Source organism: Nannospalax galili, unplaced genomic scaffold (assembly GCF_000622305.1).
Source record: "Nannospalax galili isolate Female #2095 unplaced genomic scaffold, S.galili_v1.0 scaffold281, whole genome shotgun sequence".
NCBI lineage: Eukaryota > Metazoa > Chordata > Mammalia > Rodentia > Spalacidae > Nannospalax > Nannospalax galili.
The window spans coordinates 11,068,592-11,090,829 of NW_008349068.1; the positions used below are offsets into that span (position 1 = coordinate 11,068,592).

A 22,238-nucleotide genomic window follows, 5' to 3' on the forward strand; every position below is an offset into this window, starting at 1 on the left:
CTATCATCCTTCAGTTCTCTAATTTATTTGTTTGTGTGTTCTTTAAATTCACTGAATTCTTTTATCATGTTTATAATTGTTCTTTTGAGTTCCATGTCCTGCATTATCTCTAGGGGGTTCTCATTGTACTCCTCTAGAAAACTATTGATACTTGGTGAGGATATGTTATTTTGGTTTTTCGTGTTATTAATTTTTCTCTGTGACTTACATGTGAATTTCTTTTGTTGTTTCTGATTCTTGTGTGAGACTCAAGCCTTCCAGTTTAGGTCTGCTTCTTTTTGTAAACTTTATGTACCTTGTGGTTTATTTTGGGGTATGACAAGCTGGTTCCTCTAAGCTTCTGTTTCTCTCTTTGATTTTATATTGGAGTGGCCAGATTGCTTTTGTCTTCAGGAGTTCCCACAGAGTCCCAAGTCAGATGAGGATCAGATGCTCTCAGGCTTTCTCCTAAGGTCTAGATCCCTCTAGGAAAGATTTTATCCTCCGGAATTTGGAGGCTGAATTGGCCTTGGAGCAGGGCCCAGGAAAGATGCTGATCTTGGGCAGCTGGTGCCGTGCCACCGAGGGATGCAATGGGAGCTGAGGGTGGGAAGAGGCCCCAAGGGCTCCTGGGCCCTGCAGGGAGAAACTGGGTTGGTCTGGATGCAAAGGATCAGCAAACAGTGGTGGCTCCGAGCTGAGAGGTCAGGCCTGGTGTCTGGGGTGCCAAAAGAAGAAATGTGCCAGTACCTAGGCTAGGAGGAGAGATGGGGTGGGGGAGGTGGGAGGGTGAATTAGGCTCCGGGAGTCAAGGTGAGGTGGGGCACCGCTGGACTTACCCAGGAAAGAGGCTGGTGGGTTTTGCAGCCCAGGGAAGCAGAGGGAGGTGAGCGCAGGACCAGGCCCAGAGGGCTCTTGGTGACCATGAGAAGGCACTGGGTTGGTCTGGATGCAAAGGATCCAGAAGCAGTGGTGGTTCCTGGCCCAGAGGTCAGCCTGGTGTCTGGGGTGCCAAAACAAGAAATGAGCCAGTTCCCAGGCTAGGAGGAGAGCTGGGGCGGGGGAGCCGGGAGGGTGAATGAGGCTGGGGGAGTCAAGGCGCGGAGAACTTACCCAGGAAAGAGGCTGGTGGGTTGTGCAGCCCAGGGAAGCAGACTAATTTCACTATTTTTAATTGCTAACATTTCACAATTTTCTCTCGTGTCTCCTTTTCACCTGTTTTTCTATTCTGGAGGTATAAATTGTGTAAAGACTTTTAGAATGCTAATTTATTTACTGAATTTTTCTGGAAATTGATCTCTGTAAGGATGTATCATAACAATGATGATTTTGAATGTGAACACTGTCTGTACACACAAAAAACCTAAAACCTTCTCGGTAAATGAAAAGATGCCCTTTATGTCCGTCTGCATTTTAGAAAGCAGCATTTCTTTGGGTCTCAGCCCTGAGTGACTGAGTAATGTGTTGGTGGCTCAACTTCATTGTGACAGATGCCCTCACAAAACCTAGGGATTTTGGTTTTCTGAGAACTTGGCGTAGGTGTGTTTATCTTTCCCAGTTTCAGAACCGTGTCTTTGTGATTATGGCCCAAAGCTCACTTTTTAAATGAAGCTTTCTTTTATTTTATTACTATGCACATATAGATACCTGACTCCACATACAAATGTATTGTAGGTTTGGACTTCCCTATCTTTAAGGCTCTGCTCTTACCCCCCAGGTACTCTGTGCTATCTTCCAGGGTATAAATGTTTTAATCCATTTAGTGAACTACTACATTACAGAACAGAGTAATTTTGATTCAACAATGCTTTATTGCTGGGGATTAAAATAGACTCTGGTACATAATACTCAAGAAAAATTATTGAAAAATGAATGAATGAAAGGCCTATTGGTACAGAATAAATACAGAATAAATGTATACATCTAGAGAATAAATAAATACAAAATAAATTTACAGAATTAATAATTATGCATTTAAATTCCAGGAGCAGAAAACAATTCTTCCTCCAAGTCATGTAGTCCATGAAGCAATAGAAGACTTTCTCTGCAATTTCCTGATCAAAATGGGAATGGCCAAGACACTGGATTACTTTCAGGCTGAATGGTAAACAATTGTGAGGATGAGTAGTTCTTTGGAAAGTTAACAACATTCACATGTGGACTTTTAATTCTCTTCAAAAACTTCAAATGAAGAGCATCTTAGTTTCCTCTCCTGCTGCTGTGATAAAATACAAAAGCAACTTAAGGGAAGTGTTTATTTTGGTCACAGTTTAAGGTGCAGTTGAGTATGGAGAATTCAAGGCAGCAGGAGCTTGAAGCAGCTGGTCACATGGCATCCACAGCTAGGAAGTGGACAAGAGAGGGCAGTGGATGCATGTTAGTGCTCAGCTTACTCTATCTTATAGTCCAGGATCTCTTGCCCAGAGGATGGTCTGAGTGTCCCACATCATTTAACATAATGAAAATAATCCCCCACAGGCCTCCCAGAGGCCCATCCCCCAGGTGATTCTACATTCTGTCAAGTTGACAATTAACACTAACATCAAAGTGAATTTACATTCAGGCTAGAAACTTCCCATCTTTAAGGTGAAACCATAATGCGAACACACTTATGAGGGGATCATTTACAAAGAAAATTTTCACTCAACTTCCTTTAAGATTCAAATAGAACTTCTTTCCAAATAAGAAAATGGAATATTCTCTGGAGTTATAGAACAAAATTATTTTTTGAAGTATTTTCTTCTACTTTTACATAATGGCATTTATCATTTTCTGTAGATACATTAAAATTACCACCTTAAAAGTCTGTTAAAAATCCTTTTTCTCTACTTACACAGCCAATTGATTCTTTGTCTATAAGTATTCTTTGATTTAGAAATAAATTGGATTGTATTTTAAAATATTACCTAAAAATAAGATTTTCTTGTTATAACTGAACATTTTTTATTGATTTTTTTTGTATTTCATACAGAACATCTCAGACAATCTTATTCATCTTTATACCCGCACCCCAAATGGCACCCTCCCATAGTGCATCCCGTCCCACTGGAGCCCATGTACTCTGCCATCCCTGTTACTGCCCATTGTGTTGTCAGTGCCTCCAGCCGTTCCCCAGTGCAAGTCCATCTGCTGAGTCTAGTCAGCCTAGCTATAGTCCCTTGTTTTAGGGAGATCAGCTCTTCTTCATCTAGCAGCAATCAGTTGCCAAGTTCCTTTAGATTGGGGTCTGCTGTTAATTTTCTAGTTCTATGCTGGGTTACTGTTTGCCTGAGTTTGCATGAGACTTGTGTATGCTGACACCTTTGCCATAGAATCATATGAGCAGGTTCCCAGGAGCTTGTAGGACTGTTTCCATATGGTCATGCCCATTCTCCCTGGCTCTTACAATCTCTCTGCTCCCTCTTCCGTGATGGTCCCTGAGCCTTGGGTGGATGAAGTTTAATAAAGGGGTCCTGTCCAAGGGCCATTATTTAGCAGACTCTCGTTCTCTACACTTTGGCCATTTGCTTACTGTCCTCTTCTTTATCCCTGTTCTATGTTCCATTAGCCTTAGGTGTAGAGGTTGTATTGTAGATGTGTCCCTTAGGCTTGTGCAATTCATAGACAATGTCCATGTGTGACCAGTTGTGTTACTTGGTATTAGTCTCTGACTACTGCAAAATTCGCTTATTTGGGATGGTGATTGCGAGATTTGTCTCTAAATATAAGGATGCATATTTTGCACATAGTAAGAAATCACATTAGTCTAGTGATATGATAGTTTTGGGTTTTTCCCTAAAGCCTATGACCACTCTGGCCATGTGTATTAGATTATGTTACAGTACCACACCTGAGTTTCCTCCCTTTGAGTGGGCTTTTAGTCAATTAGGTAGCTTTTGATTGCCCCCAAGACAAAAGTGCCACTATTGCATCAATGGAGTATGCTGTGCTGGCCGTTGATTTAGTAATTTGGTCTTGAAGCTGGTGCTGGATCATTTGTTGATATTTTTCCTTAGCACCTTCATAGCACTCTCCAAAGCTATGAGAGCTAGCCTTCAGTGGAAGTGGCTTCCAGGTCAGTTCCAGCTCTATTTCTCCAAATCCTGTGTCTGAAGTATTTTCTGTCTTCAGCAGTAGGGTCTTACCTTCAAGTTCGGGGAGGCCATCAAGGGCTGTGGCAATAGCCTGAGTAATTTTGGGAGTCTCTTGACCACCCTAGCCAACAACCCAAAGGAAGGTATCTCCTGTCTGGCACTGTTTCTTGTTATGTAGCCTTTAGCTATACACATGGACTGTAACTGAACATTTTAATAGCTTATTGATCATGACAGACTCTATCTTTAATCTTCTGCCATAACAATAGGTTTTTAGGTTCCTAATATCCTTTAAAGAAATACTAAATTAAAGACATTACACAGATGTTGTCTTTAACAGCTATTGGGTACAGAAAGAGGATTTATGTATTATGTAAAACATTTACAGCGTTTTGAAACTGAATTCTAATATTTTATTAATTCAGTTTTGACATAAGATTTATTTTTTGTTTTCTTGATTGTTATCAAGTGATAACATGCACATAGGAGTTATCAGTTTCATTCTTTATGATTTCCCAATCTAAGCTATTAAATTTAAGAGGGGAACTGATTTTCATTAACATAGCCTTCATAAAAGGAGCATTTGGTAATGAAAATTAATACTGCTTCTTTTAAAGCTGGAAATTGTGTGAATGATTTAAAAATGATCTATACACAAATGTCTGTAAAAAATAATTGCAAGTACATTAGAAAATACATTTTTCTAAAGTTAGATAGATGATGAATGTGTACAATTAATGAGATGAAAATGAACATTATTCAATTACCTGTTTTCTTTTAAAAACATGTTAGAACATATACTACATACTAGGGTAGTCTAAAGAAGGCAGCATGATGGAGTTAGATCTCTCAACTTTACTTGAATTCTGGGGATTTAATTCAGATCTTTAGGTTTGTGAAGCAATCAACTTTACCCACTGAGCAAGCTTACCAAGAAATTATTTATAGCATTTAATTACTAACTAAATATATTGTAAGTCAATATATCTTTTTAATTTAATGAGTAAAGATTAACACTGTAACTTTTGATGATAAAATTGCTTAGCATACTTATAATGACTCAAGTATGGGCAATATAGTTACAATGTCCTGGGATGCTGATATGCATACTATACAGCTCATTGTTCTTTTATCGTTGATACCTATTCCTGTTTCATCAGTGATAAGGAGTTGGTTTCTGGTTATGTGTCATGTCATTATTTATCCCCCATCACTATTAAAGTCAGCAAAGTAATGTCATGACTCTCCTATTGTGGTAACTCTTACGGATTTGCAATTTGCTAAGTCAGCACACTTAGATATATGTAGATAGGTTTGTATACTGTGATATGTGGAAGAAATCCCTGTAGGGGAGTATTTCATTTAAATTTATGCAAAATAACATGGTATTTAAATGTGAATGACATAAAATGTTTAAAATGATGAAATTTTAGATTCATCACTAGAATTTTCTTTGTATCATTTTTATTAGTACAGTCTGTTCTCATGCATTGGTTCACTTACTTCTTTCCAAAACTGTATGTAGCAGGTAGCCATAAACAAATCTCCATTTCATGGATGAAGAAATGGGCTTAGAAAGGATGGGAAATCTGCCTCAGCAAATGTCAGCCAGTCATAGTCAGTATGCGGCAAAGGCATCCAACCCAGACTGATCATAAGCACCACTCTCTTAATGGCAATTCCTGATTGGAGACTGAGAGAGCTTAGCATATGTCTTGATTTAGAGCTTAAATCTGAACTCGTTTTCTATGTTGGCTTGATAAATTGCAAGCAGTACTAACTTTTTCAGCTGTACTACATTTTCCTTGTGAAGGACTGTCATTTTTAAGTCTCTCTCTCTCTCTCTCTCTCTCTCTCTCTCTCTCTCTGTGTGTGCACGCATAGAAGGCAGAGGTTGATATCAGGTCAGTCTCTCTCTCTTCCCTTTTCTTTTTTGAGAGTAATCTCTCACTAAACATTCACTCTGCTACACTGTCTGGCCAACAGGTCCCATGGATCCTCCTGTCTCTGCCTCCCCAGCACTGGAATTATATGCATGCCCCATTGCTAGACAATTTTATGAGGGTGCTGGGAATCTGAAATTGAGGGTGCTGGGGATCTGAACTTAGATCCTCATACTTGAGTGACAAGTGCTTTACCAACTGAGCCATCTTTCCCAGCCCCTGTAAAATATGTTTTCTACCCTCTGAAAACATGAAGGAAGTTCATGCTTCACCTTTTTTCTTGAGACGATATTTTCTTGCTTCCTGTGTTTTCCATCCTGTACCTTTGGTGCTATCAGGATGGAAAATTAATTCCAACTTGTCTGTCACCCTTTACATCTTTACTGTTTTTTTTTTAATCATGTTGTTCATTTGTTGTAGTAAGCTGTAAACTCTTGTTATGCACTAAATCTTATGCAAACACTACACATTTTTCATGCAAATTCTCCATCTTTATATAATTCTAAATAGTGTATTGACCTTATGGTAAATATTAAGAACTTTGATGGACCTTTATTGGCAGGTTTTGGGGAATCAATTTTGTTTCCTAATGGTGGCAGTCTTTTTTAAACCACCAGAATATGTTGTCTTGTTTTAAGAATGAAAAGAATAAGAAGGAGAAGAAAGAAAAAGGCTGGGATATTTCTTAAAGTATCACATGTAAAACTGAAACACACTAATTTATCCTCTGTGTGCAAATGTAACATGTTCTGAAGATGCAGTTTTGGATTTTATAGTGATCCCAGTTATTTGTGATGTCTTTAAGGTGTACTGGATAGCTTTAGTGTCAACTTGACACACCTGGGTTGAGGGGAGCCTCAATCAGGGAATTACCTCTATTGGACTGGCCTGTGGCCATGTCTGAAGGGCACCTTCTTGATGAGTGATGTGGGAGGGCCCAGCCCACTGTGGGTGGTGCCACCCCTGGGCAGGTGGGCCTGTGTTGCATAAGAAAGTAGGCTGAGCAGGGGCCAGAGAGCAAGCCAGTAAGCAGCGTTCCTCCATGGCCTGTGCTCCAGCTCCTGCCTCCAGGTTTCTGCCCTGAGTTCCTACCTTGGGCTCCCTGATGAACTGTGACCCGGGATATGTAAGATAAATAAACCCTTTCCTCCCCAAGTTGGTAGTGGTCAGAGTGTTTTGTCACAGCAATGAAGAACAAACTAGGACAAAGGAAATCTTTCATAGTTTTTCATGATTGGCTGAAAGTTTGCCTGATAAATGAATTTTATCCCCTCAGATGACTATGATGGACACGCATGTCACACTGTGACTTGTACTTCTTTCACCACATTTTATATAATTTGGATACTATCTAAAGAAAAATACTAAATCTTTTTTGGCCCTTATAGGAATTATTTATTTAGTATTTTACAATTTCTGCATTAAATAAACAAGTTTCTGAAACCAATTCTAGCACTTAAAAACTTTGTGGTCAAGCCAGACATTGTGACTCAGGCCTTAGTCCAAGCACTCAGAGGGAAGAGATAGGCAGATCTCTGTGGGATCAAGGCCAATCTGGTGTACATAGCAAATTATATGTTACCTGTGGCTGCAGGGGGACCCAGTCTCAGAACAAATAAACCAACCAAACAAAAAATGTTATGGTTTTCACTTCAGTACAATTAGCCTTCAATAGCTCTATATGTCTTCTAAGTATAAATTATAGTCAAATATGAAGAAAATAATGAATTTATGACAACATAGGTATCTCTTTGCTATATGTTATAACAAATGGTATAACATGATGATTTACCTTCACAGTAATCTATAAGAATCCTCTTATTGTTTCTTAGAGTAGATAGGGAATGCAACACAAATATTTGACTTTATTAATGTTCTTATTAGTATTTATATATTAGGTATATAATATTTATTACTGTTATATGCATTTTATAATATGTAACACAGAAATAACATTGTGGTTTGTAATATGAAAATAGTAAAATTTGTTAACTGCTATTTAGCATACCTAGAACAAAGTTCATAAGGATTATTTTAACAACTTTGTCATGAAATAATTTTTCTATGCTTAAATTGTTTTTTAACCTAGCTTTATGGATTTGCTACATAGAGCGATTAAAACCTGTCTTTAACTTATTAATGATTCTCTAAAATTTCCGTTTCTAAATACAGAGAATATAGATGATCCACACATAGCACCTTCCTCTTCATCCCCGGCTGGTTCTGTCCTCAAGCTCTCCTCTTGCTCTTCTATTATGGACACCGAACCACACAGGTGTCCTCTGTGGACAACCGCCTCGTGTCCTCTAGATCCCAGCCCCTCTGTGTACTCAAGGACACTGCATCTGCAGTGATCTCTGTCTCACTTGCTTGTCATTCCTTCCCTATCTGATGGAACATTCTCACAGATGTCCAGTAATATCTGGCATATAATAAAGCAGGGGAAATGTTCCCTAGATCCTGTTTCCTATTTGAAGTTCACATTTGCCAGTGTTTCTAAGCCACGTTACAGTGATGCTTTAAAAAAGAAACTACTTGGCTGTTAATATTCATAACCCCAAGAATGGACCCGAATTGCTGAGCACCTGTGCTTTCAGATGTCTCTCAGAACTGGCCTGGCCATCGCTGGCCTTGCTCATTCTTTTTTTTTACTTTTTTTAAATTGAGTTTTAAAAATTTCATACATTTCCCACTCAAATCCAGACCCCTTCCCCCATCCATGCCTCTCTCTATCACCCCACCAAACCCTATGCACTCTGCATACATGCTGAGTCCTATTCATTCAGGTGTTTATACTCAAACGTCCTTCAGTGTAAATGCATCATCCACTGGAGTCTAGTCAGCCCATCCAGTGGTCGCATGTAAGTCAGTCAAACAGTTCTCAATCTAGTGCCCGCCACCTATTTCTCACCTCCCGTTTGGGTCCTTGTTTAACTGAGTTGACATGGGTCCAATGTCCGATGCCACCACTGCTGCAGGCTCACAAGGGCAAGCCTCCAGTGGCCTGGAAGCATTCGCCTCCTTATGTTCATTACCAGACCTGGCTTTTACATCTTTCCATCTCCTCTTCCCCAATGGTCCCTGAGCTGTGGGCGGGTGAGGTTCCATAGAGGGGTCCCATCCTACACTCTACAGTCTCCTATTCTCCAAAACTTGGCCAGTTGTAGCATTCTGTGTGCATCACACCCTGATGTACAAGGGAGCCTCACTGGTGACGGTTGCATTAACCTTCTTTCTACACCTCATTCTGCTATGTTCCATGAGCCTTAGTTGTAGAGATTCAACTGCAGATGTGTCACTTAGTACTGGGCATCTCCTGGGTGTATGTTCTCTGTGCCTAACCAGATGTGCAGCTCTGCAGTAGCCTCCATCTGTTGCAAAACGAAGCTTTGATGAGTGCTGTACGGCACGTTTCTTTCTCTAAGGGAGTTAGTTCTCTTTTATTTGGTACTGCATTCCCTGCCACGCAGCTCCCAGGTATACATACGCGTTAATGTTCAGACACACTATGTGCATTTCTCTTAGGGTTTCTAGGGCATCACTTTTCCCTCTAGGTTTCCTAGTCCCCAAGATTCACTCTTCTCCACTCTTTCTTCTTCCATCTGGCCTCCATCTTCCCTCCCTCCCTAGTCACAGTGTCTCCCTTATCACCGTCCCCCCCCTCCCTCCCCCTTCCCTCCCTCCCTAGTCACAGTGTCTCCCTATCACCGTCCCCCCACACCTCCATCTTCCCTCCCTCCCTAGTCACAGTGTCTCCCTTATCACCATCCCCCCACACCTCCATCTTCCCTCCCTCCCTAGTCACAGTGTCTCCCTTATCACCGTCCCCCCCATACCTCCATCTTCCCTCCCTCCCTAGTCACAGTGTCTCCCTTATCACCGTCCCCCAATACCTCCATCTTCCCTCCCTCCCTAGTCACAGTGTCCCCCTTATCACCGTCCCCCAATACCTCCATCCTCACTTCCTTACTGCCATCAGTCCCCCACACTATAGTCCCTTGCGTGTCCCTCCCTCCTCTCCTCCCTCCCTCTTCTCCCACTTTTCCCACCTCCCTTGGGGTAGCATCTGTTCCCCACTATCCCCCTTTCAGGTTCTTTCTTTTCCTTTACCTCCATGTATCCTTTGCCTTTACCTGGCTCAATCCAAACATGAGGGAAAACCTACATCATTTGCTTTACTGAATTTGTGTTACTTCATTTACTATAACACTCTCTAGCTCCATCCATTTACCTGCAAATTTCATAATTTCATCTTTTCTTACTGCTGAGTAGAACTCCATTGAATATATGTGCCACATTTTCATTAACCATTTGTCAGCTGAGGGACATTTAAGTTGTTTCCATTTCTTAGTTATTGTGAAGAGAGACAGCAACAAACAAGAGGGCATCAACAAACATGGATTTACAGGTATCTCTACAGCACAATGAGTTCTTTGGGTATATGCCAAGGAGTGGTATAACCAGGTCATATGATAAGCTCATTTTTAGTTTTTTGAGGGTTCTCCACACTGCTTTCCATAGTGTTTGCATGAGTTTGCAATCCCACCAGCAGTGAATGAACATTCCCCTTTCTCCACATCCTCTCCAGCATTTGGAGTCTTTTTTTTCTCTTGATCTTAGCCAGTCTGAGTAGGGTAAGATGGAATCTTAAAGTGGTTTTGATTTGCATTTCTATAATTACTAAGGATGTTGAGCACTTTTTAAGGTGCTTCTTAGCCATTTTTATTTCTTCTCTCAAGAGCTCTCAGTTTAGGTCTATCATTTATCTTTTTATTGGGTTGTCTATCTTCTTATTTCTTTCATTTTTGAGTTCTTTGTGTGCTCTGGATATTAATCTTCTTTTGGATACATAGCTGGTAAAGATTTTCTTTCACTCAGTGGGTTTCCTCTTCCCTTCCTTAATTTTTTTTTTCTGTAGGTCCCACTTACTGATTGTTGACCTTAGTGCATGATCAGCTGGTGTCTGGTTTAGAAAGTACTTTCCTATGTGTATATCTTGTAGGGCGCTGCCTGTTTTCTTCTAGCAGTTTCTGAATTTCAGGTTTTATACTGAGGTCTTTGATCCATTTGGAGTTTACTTTTGTTCAGGGTGAAAGATAAGGTTCAACTTTCACTTTTTCTGCTGGTGGAGATCCAGTTTTGCCAGCACCACTTGTTGAAGATGCTGTCTTTCCTCCATTGTGTGTTCTTAGCACTTTCGTTGCATATCAGGTGGCTGAAATTATATGAACTCATGTTCGGGTCTTCTGTTCTGTTCCATTGATCTATATGCCTATTTTTGTGCCAGTGCCATGCTGTTTTTATGACTGTAGCTCTGTAATATAATCTAAGATCTGGTATGGTGATCCTCCCTGCATTGTTCTTTTTGCCCAAGATATATTTGGCAATCTGAGCTCTTTTGTGATTCCATATGCATTTTAGGATTATTTTGTCAAGCTCTGTGAAGAATGTTATGGTTATTTTAATTGGGATTGCATTGAATCTATAAATTTCTTTTGGTAAGATGGTCATTTTCACAATGTTGATTCTATCAATCTATGAGCATGGTAAGTCTTTCCATCTCCCAGTGTCTTCCTCTATCTTTTTCTTTAGAGTTTTGAAATTTTCACTGTAGTGCTCATTACTGTCTTTGGTTAGGTTTATTCCTAATTTTTTTTGAGGCTATTGAGAATGGGAGGGTTTCCCTGAGTGCTTTTTCTGATCGCTTGTTATTGGTATATAGAAAGGCTATTGATTTTTGTAAGTTGATTTTATATCCTGACACTTTACTGAAAGCATTAATCAATTCTAACAATTTTCTGGTGAAATTTTAGGATCTTATCCATATAATATCATATCATCTGCAAAAAAGGATAATTTGATCTCTTCTTCTCCATTTGGTACTCCTTTAATTTCCTTCTCTTGTCTTATTGCTCTAGCAAGGGTTTCAAGCAGTTATTGAAAAGGAGTGGAGATAGTGGACAGCCCTGTCTGGTTCCTGATTTTAATCAGAAGGCTTCCAGTTTTCCTCCATTTAAGATGATGCAGGCTATGGGTTTGTTGTATACAGCTATAATTATGTTGAGATATGTTCCCTTCATACCAACTCCTTCTAGGACTTTTAACATGAATGCATGTTGGATTTTGTCAAATGCCTTTTCTCCATCTATTGAAAAGACCATGTAGTTTTTGTCTTTAAGTCCATTTATATGTTTCATTACATTTATTGACTTAGGTATGTTGAACTATCCTTGCATCTCTGGAATAAAGCCAACTTGGTCATGGTGGATGATCTTTTTGATGTGTGTTTGTATGCAGTTTGCAAGTATTTTGTTGATTATCTTTGCATCTGTGTTCATGCATATGGGTCAATATATGTTAAGAATATGGGTCTATAGTTTCCTTTTTTGGTTATATCTTTACCTGGTTTTGGTATTAGACTGATACTGGATTCATAGAAGGAGTTTGGGAATTCTCCCTCTGTTTCTATCTTTTTGAATAATTTAAGCATTTTTGGTTGTAGATTTTCTTTGAATGTCTGGTAGAATTCTGCTGTGAATCCATATAGGCCTGGGCTTTTTTTAGTTGGGAGGTTTTATATTACTGTTTCAACTTCTTTATTTGTTATGGGTCTGTTTAGGCTGTTGATCTCCTCTTGGTTTAACTTTGGTGACAGCCATGATTTTAGAAATTCATCGATTTCTTTTAGGTTTTCAAATTTAATGGAGTATAGATTTTTCAAGTATTCCCTTACAATATTTTGGATTGTTTTGGTGTCTGTTGTGATGTTTCCCCTTTCATCTCTGATTTTGTTGATTTAGTTTTGCTCTTTCTTTCTTTTGGTTAACTGGGCTAAGGGTCTGTCTATCTTGTTTAACCTTTCAAAGAACCTGCTCTTAGATTCATTGATTTTTTTTGTTATTGTTTTCTTTGTTTCTATTTCATTTATTTCTGCTCTGAGTTTTGTTATTTCTTCTCATCTACTAGGTTTGGGGTTGGTTTGTTCTTGCCTTTCCAGAGTCTTGAGTTGTATTATCAAGTTGATTACATGTGCTCTTTCTGATTTTTTTAATGTAAGCACTAAAAAATGTAGGCACTAAGAGCTATAAACTTCCCTCTTAGGACTGCTTTTAGGGTGTCCCAGAGGTTTTGTTGTGTTGTGTTCTCATTTTCATTTTGTTCTAGGAATACTTTTATATCTTTCTCAATTTCTTCTTTGACCCATTAATGATTCAGGAGTGTGTTGTTTAATCTAAGCTTTATTGCTCTGTGGTCTAATAGAAGGCATGGAATTATTTCAGTTTTTTTGTATTTGTTGAGATTTGTTTTGTACCCCAGAATGTGGTCAATTTTAAAATAACTTGCATGAGCTGCGAGTAGAAAATGTATTCTTTGGTGGTTGGGTGGAATATTCTGTATATATCTGTTAGGTCCATTTCATATAGTATGTCATTTAATTCAGATGTCTCTCTGTTTATTCTTTGTCCAGCTGACCTGTCTATTGAAGAAAGTGTGTATTAAAGTCGTCTACTATCACTGAGTTGTGCCAATCTCTGTTTTATGGTCCTGGACTACTGATTTTATGAAATTGGGTGCTCCAGAGTTTTGTGCATAAATGTTCATGATTGTAATATATTCTTGCTCATTTGTTCCTTTGATAAAAATGAAATAACTCTCCTTATCTCTTTTGATGAGTTTTAATTTGAAGTCTATTTTCTCAGATATTAAAATTGAAACACCTGCTTGCTTCTTAGGGCCATTTGCTTGGAATATTTTTTCCGTTCTTTCACCCTAAGATAGTGTCTATCCTTGAAGGTGAGATGAGTTTCTTGAAGACAACAAAAAGATAGGGACACCTGTTTGCTTCTTGGGGACATTTTCTTAGAATACTTTTTTTCCATCCTTTCACCCTAAGATAGTGTCTAAGCTTGAAGGTAAGATGCGTTTCTTGAAGACAACAAAAAGATGGGTTTTCTTTTTTTTTTCTTGATACCAGCCTGTGTCTTTTGACAGAGGAGATGAGGCCATTGATATTTAGTGTTATTATTTAAAGGTGTCTATTGTGTACTGTCATTTTAATTTCTTTGTGTTTGTGGCCCTATTTTCTATTTCCATTTTTATACCTTTCTTTATTTTCCTTTTGTAGGCTTTTGGACATACTCATTCCTTTCTTCTGTCCATTGTATTACTTCAAGTATTCTCTGTAGTGCTGATTTGGAAGACATAAATTCTTTCATCCTATTTGTGTCATGTAAAATTTTCTGTTCCCCTTCGACCTTGCTAATTTTGCTGGACAAAGTATTCAGGGTTGGCATCCATGGTTGTTTAGAATTGGGAATAGTTTGTTCCAGGCTTTTCTGGCTTTCATAGTTTGCATTGAAAAGTCTGCTTTAATTCTGATGGGTTTTCCTTTATATGTAACTCATTTTTCTCTAGTGGCTTTCAGTGCCCTCTCTTCTTTCTATACACTTAATGTTTTTACTGTGATATGTCCTGGGGACTTTCTGTTCTGATCATGTCTTCCTGGTGTTCCTTGTGCTCTTTGACTCTCCATAGGTATTTCTTTCCTTAATTTATGGAAGTCCTCCTCTATAATACTATTGAAGATTTGTTCAATGCCATAGCTTTGATTTTCTTCTCCTTCCTGTATGCATATGATATGTAGGTTTGCTCATTTCATGTTGTCCCACATTTCCTGAATATTCCATTCCTATTTTGTTTGGTTTTTTGAATTTTGCATAGTCTTTGCTTAAGAAGTCCAGATCTTCAAACTTTATCCTCTAGTCTTGATGTTCTGTTTTCCATTTCATTCATTCTGCTTGTGAGACTTTCTCCTGTTGTTTTTAACTGGTTTATTGAATGTTTCACTCCCATGTTCATTTCCATTTATGCTTTCTTCACTATTTCTATCTCTTTAGTGGATTTGCTTTTCAACTTATGATATGTTTTTGATATTTCATTAAGCCACATATTTGTATGTTCTTGAGCTTCCATCAAAAGTTTACGCCTTTCCTCATTGAGTTCTTTGAGTTGTTTGTGTTTTATTGTAATTCTTTGATCATGTTTTTATGATTGTTATTTTAAATTTTGTGTCCTGGAGTTCTGCAGAGTGATTCTCAATGTTGTGCACTTCTGTTGGACCCATGGGTTTTGTTGGGGACATATTTTCCTGGTTTTTCATATTATTTTTGTTTTTGTGTTGCCATCTGGGCATATAGTTGTTCTTTGTCAGTTACGTGTTCAACAGGAACTTTTACTCTGCAGAATCCTGGCTGAGCAGGTCTGTCTGTCTGATCCAGGAGGCTGGGACTTTGGCCATATGGTAGGGTGATTTGTTGCTCTGATTTGGGAAACTAGTCCAGAGTCCTGACTGAGCAGGTCTGTCTGCATGATCTGGAGGGTGGGCATTTGGTGGTGAGGGGACTAATTGGGTGAGGACTTAGTGAATCTGTGTTAGGGTGATTGGTTAATCTGGTTTGGGATGCTAGTCCTGGGACTTGAGGTGAAGGAATTAGAGCCTGTTTGTGAGAGAGGCTGGCAGGGACAGGGCTGAAAAAATTGCTTTGCTCATTCTTAATTGAAACAGTATCTCCAGCATGAAATGGGGGAATAGAAGTCAGGACATGTACTTGTCTTATCAGAGAATCTTGGTCTTTGATTCCAGGGCCTAGAATATCACACACAGACAACTATGAACAGACTTCTCAAACTTTCATTGTTTTCAATGAAATAAGTATGCTGCTTTCCAGCACTTTGTAGGTAAAGCATTAGTACATGCAGTCATTCATTTTGTTGGGTGAAGGGCAAGGAGGGGTCCTAGGGAATAAAGGTCAGGTACTCAGGTCACAAGAGAAGCATATAGTTCATGTTTGTTTACATTATAAAGAGTAACTTTTTGGTTGCAAGATTAGTTAAAAGTCTCTAGTCCAGATTATGTTACATCCATTTTGTAAAAGTCATTCCAACACATCTTGGTTTTCTAGTCTCACATTTACTGGCACATTTTCTTGAGAAATTTGTTGCCCTTTTCTTATTCCTGCTGATGTATGCTCTAGTTTGGCCTTCATTGCCATTACTCCATTGAAATCTTTTTGTAATGCTTTACACATGGCCAGGTCTGGTGGCTGTTTCAACCTTCTGGCCATGTGGTCAGTCACTCACATCTCTCTTCTTGGAACATATTCTTCAGTTATAGCTTTTCCTTATTTTCCAACACTGCTCTGGTCCTAGTTTTTCTTAGTGTGTTTACTCCCTCTGCTCCAACTTTGAAACAGTTGAATATTTTAGGGATTAGTCCTATGAATTTTTCATTTTTGTGTCACTTTGATGTTAAGGCTGATTTCTTCTGGTACCATGAGTGTGAAATAGCATTTATATACTCATAAAGTACAATTTTAAACCACTTTTCTTGACTTTCCCCCTGAACTTCTGACAGGCATAGCCAACATTTTCCCCACATGAATGTAGGCATGCTGCATTTAATATTGATGGAAACAATTCCTTGATTCTTCCAACTACCCAGTTCTTACTACTTTTATTCCCATGTCATAAATGGCTTACTGTTACTGAGTCAGAAACCTTGAAGTCATCACTGACTTACCACTTGTGCTAACACCTGATGTCTGATTCATTAGATGATTCAGTTGGCTCTACCTTTATACCAAGCCCAGAATGCTCCCCTTCTTGTAACCTTTGCCTATCCTCCTTCTGCTCAACATACTGCTCTTGCTCTCTCCTGGGCTATGTTGTGTTTTCCTTTAGAGTCTGTTTCTTGAAATAGAGTCCCCTTTTAAAACATGGATTTGATCACCATTTCTTTTCTCAAGACCTTCCCATGGCCTCAGTCTGATTCAGAGTCAAATCGTTTTGCTCACGCTGATTCTCTCCTTTGGTCCCCACAGTTCTTACTATCTTCTTTGCTCACTTTTTTGGCTCCAGCTCCAGATTTTCCAGAAATACTTACTTTTCACTCTTTCTTATCATGTCAAACATGTCTATGTCTCAGGGACTTTGTATTAATTTTTCTGTTGACTTCAGGCATTCCTTATTTGTAGCTCTGTGTCACAACATCCCCCATTTATTTCAGATCTCTGCTGCAGTATCACGTGTCAGCCATGTCAGCCATTCTTGTTAGTCATGACTTCCCTGTATACAATAGCAAACACCTTGCCATCTCTTGTCTTCATTCTTTCTCCTTCTAGTACTTACCACCATTGCTGCTAGACTAGAGACTCCATGACATAAAGACTGGGGCAATTTTGACAACTTCACTAGACTTTAGGTGCATGGAACATAGGAGAGATGTCCAGTTGTATATTATATGTCATGTTTGTACTGTTTCCACAAATTTGGTGATATTTAATTTTAACAATATATTAATTCTGGCTTTAATTTATAACTATAATATAGCAGATCATTACTATAAAATTCTGTGACACAATATTTTGAGTTATAACAGTCATTAGCTTTCTAGTAGAAAAGTGAAATAAAATGCCTTTTGTTTAATTTCATCCTAGGTATGAGTTAATCCAGAAGGGAGGAACTGATCTTAGATCTGTTGGGACTGTTCCAGATGTCTACAGCCAGGTTATGCTTTTAGAGAATGAGAACAAAAATTTGAAGAGAGATTTGAAGAACTTCAAACAGGCAGCTGAGTATGTTATTTTTACCTGACACATTTAAAAAAATTAGTCTAAATAAAGTTAAAGAGTTGCAGTAAGTAGATACGTACATTGAAAAATTTAATTCTGGAGTGTTGAATCATATTTATGTTCTAGTTGTAAAAAGCTTCACAAGCAAATTCATTGAGTAGATAACTAGACCTACTAAGTACAACTCACTAAAGAAGCAGAACCCAAGTCTCTGGGTGCAGATGGTGAATTTGTTACACAACAGCTGCTGTCTTATGTGTGTGATAATCTTTCATGGTTTGTGAAGTTTTCTCTCATCAAGATAAGCTAGTTTCAGACATGATAGTTTCATTAATGAAATTAATGAAAAGAGTGGAAGGATGGAGCCAATCTGTTCTTAGTAGGAGAATTGTAGTATTTAAAATTTTTTTTATTTATTATTATTTTTTAATTTTATGTGTGTATTGCCCACATGTAGGTAAGTGCAGCTGTGTTGTGCAATGCCCGTGGAGGTCAGAAGAGGCTGTCAGATCCCTTGGGACTAGAGTCATGGACAGCTGTTAGCTGCCATGTGGGTGCTGGGATTCAAACCCAGGTCTTCTGCAAGAACAGCTGGTGTTCTTAACTGCTGAGCCATCTCTCCAGCCTGAGAATTGCAGTATTTTAAAATTCCTTAAAAGGAATAATGTTATTTGTGCCCTATGGTGGTAGTAGTGTGCAGGTTTACATGTTATAATAATTGTATCACTTTGGTGGGGGCTGTTGATAATGGGAAAGGCAATGTATATGTGGAGGTGGAAGCCATGTGGAGCATCTCTGTGTATGTGGAGGTGGGAGCCATGTGGAGCATCTCTGTGTATGTGGAGGTGGGAGCCATGTGGAGCATCTCTGTGTATGTGGAGGTGGGAGCCATGTGGAGCATCTCTGTGTATGTGGAGGTGGGAGCCATGTGGAGCATCTCTGTGTATGTGGAGGTGGGAGCCATGTGGAGCATCTCTGTGTATGTGGAGGTGGGAGCCATGTGGAGCATCTCTGTGTATGTGGAGGTGGGAGCCATGTGGAGCATCTCTGTGTATGTGGAGGTGGGAGCCATGTGGAGCATCTCTGTGTATGTGGAGGTGGGAGCCATGTGGAGCATCTCTGTGTATGTGGAGGTGGGAGCCATGTGGAGCATCTCTGTGTATGTGGAGGTGGGAGCCATGTGGAGCATCTCTGTGTATGTGGAGGTGGGAGCCATGTGGAGCATCTCTGGACCCTCTTTTGTTAAGTCTTTGGTAAGCAGAAAGCCTCTCTAGAGATAGCCTTTTGAAAAGAAGAAACTGGGAGCTATTAATAGTCTCATGGTCAGCAGCCAACCACTTTTACAATTTTGTTGACTATCTTTGTGGGCTTTTCCAATGTGTGCATATGCTTACATAATTTTTAAATAAAAACCGCACTAATGCCTCAGGTCACATTTTGTGACTTTTCAATCAAAATAAATAATAACATTGAGAATTTTTATTTATTTATATTTTGATTAACACAAATTTTATTTTCAAAACTTTAAAATAATTCCTGAAAAGAAGCCCTTGCTTTATAATGTCTAGAACAAACATATGTAAAAGGAGACTTAACAGCTAGAAGCATAATCTTTCCACTACTTTCTCTTTCTAAAATTAATGGAAGAAATAGTTTTTGGTGGATGATTTTAGATAAATAACCAATGTACTTCTGATAAAGAATTATGTGAATACATTGACTTGGGGAGTCTACTCAGATTAGGTAATATTATGTGGAAATATCAATAATTCGATGTAGTTCATGCTTTATTCATCCATTTTTACTAAACATATTTAAGGAGGATAGTTGGCAAATAAGTATATTAACACAAAAACTAGGAAAAAGGACTACTTTGTGGAAGCATAATATTTTAAACATATATTTAAAAATTAATATAAAGAAATGTGATTTTATATTGTCAAGTGAAAGAAATATTTACTTTTAAAAAATTGCTTTTAGCTCTCTCCTACCCGCAGGCCTCTCTCCAGGCTAAGTCCATTGTGCCCTCTGCACCTTGACTCCCCCAGCCTCATTCACCCTACCGTCTCCCCCGCTGGTCTCTCCTAGTTTGGGTCCTGCCCCATTCCTTGTCTTGGGGCCCCAGACACCTGGGGAACCAATACTGCTTCCTGATCCTTTTCATACAGACCAAGATAGTGCCTTCTCTGGGCCCCTGAGCACTGCTTCTGGGCCTGGCCCCGCCCTCACCTCCCTCTGCTTCCCTGGGCCTGCACCACCAGCCAGCTTCTTTCTGGGACACAGGGGATGACCTATCCTCTTCCTGATCCTTTGCTTCTAGACCAACACAGCTCCTCAGTGCAGTCCCCAGGAGTCCTTGGGACCTCTTCCCGCCCCATCTGCCGTTGCATCTCTGGGTGGCACAGGCACCAGCTGCCCTAGACCAGCATATTTTCTGGGCCAGGTTCCCAGGCCAGCCCAGCCCCCAAATTTGTGAGGCCAAAGTGGTTCCTGGAGGGATTCAGACCTTAGGAGAAAGCCTGAAAACATATGATCCTCATCTGAATTGGGCCTCTGTGGGAACTCCTGAAGACAAAAGCAATCTGGCCACTCCAATATAAAATCAAAAAAGAGAACCAGAAGCTTAGAAGAGCCAGCTTTTCATGCCCAAAAAGTAAACAACAAAGACACATAAAGTTCACAAAAAGGAGCAGACCTAAACTTGAAGTCTTGAGTCTCACACAAGAATCAGAAACTACAAAAGAAATTCACATGTCAAAATCTCAGAGAAAAAATAATAACATGAAAAACCAAAATAACATACTCCACCAAATACCAATAGTCCTCTAGAGTAGCACAATGAGAACCTCCTAGAGATAATGCAGGACATGGAACTCAAAAGAACAATTATAAACATGGTAAAAGAATTCCGTGAATTTAAAGAACACACAAACAAGGTAATCATAGAGCTGAAGGAAGATAGGGATAAACTTCTGAATGAATTCAGAAAAGAGCTAGAAATATTGAAGAATACTCAGGCTGAAATGAAGAAGGAAGTGAAACACTCAGTAGGCCAATTAGAAATGACAGGAGAAAGCCTCACCTGTAGGATGAACAAAATGGAAAACAGAGTATCAAGACTAGAAGATAAAGTGGACGAACTGGACCACTCAAGCAAAAACTATGAAAAATTTAAGAAATCACAAGAATGGAATATGCAGGAATTGAGTGATACCATAAAAAGACCAAACTTGCGAATCATAGGCATACAAGAAGGAGAAGAATCCCAAGACAATGGCATGGACCAGATCTTCAACAGAATTGTGGAAGAAAATTTCCCAAACTTAAAGAAAGACATGCCCATACAAATACAAGAAGCATACAGAACACCAAACAGACAGGACCAGAACAGAAACTCCACGGCACATCCTAGTAAAAACACTACACGCACAAAACAAAGAGAAAATACTGAAAGCTGCAAAAGAGAAACAACAAATCACATATAAAGGAAAACCCATTAGGATCACAGCTGACTTTTCAATGCAAACTATGAAAGCCAGAAGAGCCTGGATCAAGGTATTTCCCATTCAAATACAAGAAGCATACAGAACACCAAAAGACAGGACCAGAACAGAAACTCTCCACAGCACATCGAAACGAGAAAGAAAAATCTTCCATGACATAAATAAGCTGAAGGAATTCATGTCCACAAAACCAGCCCTTCAGAGAGTTCTGGGAGCAATACAAAGAGCTGAAGAAAGGAATGACTATAAACCCAAGTGATTGTGGAAAAAATCCAGTGAAGGTATATAACTGTGGAAAAGTAAAGCTATATCAAGAATGTAAACAGAAATAAAAATGACAGGATTCAATACTCATCTTTCATTTATAACTTTAAATATTAATGGACTAACTCCCCAGTCAAAAGACACAGACTATGAATGGATTAAGAAACAAAACCCATTTTTTGTTGTCTGCAAGAAACTCATCTCACTTTCAAGGACAGAGACTATCTTAAAGTGAAAGGATGAAAAAAATGGCACTAAGAAAAAAGCAGGCATAGCAATTCTAATATCTGACAAAATAGACTTTAAACGAAAACTAATCAGAAGAGACAAAGAGGGCCACTTCATTCTGATCAAAGGAACAGTGAATCAAGAAGATATTACAATCATGAACATATATTCACCAAACTCTGGTGCATTCATAAAGACAATACTACAGGACTTTAAGAGCCAGATTAATCCCAACTCATTAATAGCAGGGGACTTCAATACCCCACTGTCTCCATTAGATAGGTCAACAGGGCAGACAGTTAAACAGACATCTGAATTAAACAATACAATATATCAAATCGACCTAACAGACATCTACCGAGTATTCCACCCAAGCACCAAAGGACATACTTTCTCCTCAGCATCCCATGGAACCTTCTCCGAAATCGACCATATACTGGGACACAAAACAAACCTCAACAAATACAAAAAGATTGAAATAATTCCATGAATTCTATCAGACTACAATGCAATAAAGCTTACAATCACCACTGGAAGAAGCCCTAATCACCACATGAACACATGAAGATTAAACAACACACTCCTGAATGATGAATGGGTCAAAAGAGAAATTAAGAA

At 39.0% G+C, this 22,238-nt stretch overlaps 1 protein-coding gene across 1 annotated transcript in view; it reads left to right on the top strand.

The window, feature by feature from the left end:
* Window positions 1-22,238, top strand: part of LOC103744491 (sperm-associated antigen 16 protein) — a 619,142-nt gene that overhangs the window by 22,653 nt on the left and 574,251 nt on the right. The window contains exons 4-5 of the mRNA XM_017801372.2: window positions 1,965-2,083; window positions 17,491-17,628. Coding sequence (XP_017656861.2) covers window positions 1,965-2,083; window positions 17,491-17,628 — 257 coding nt within the window. The remainder of the gene's footprint in view (window positions 1-1,964; window positions 2,084-17,490; window positions 17,629-22,238) is intronic.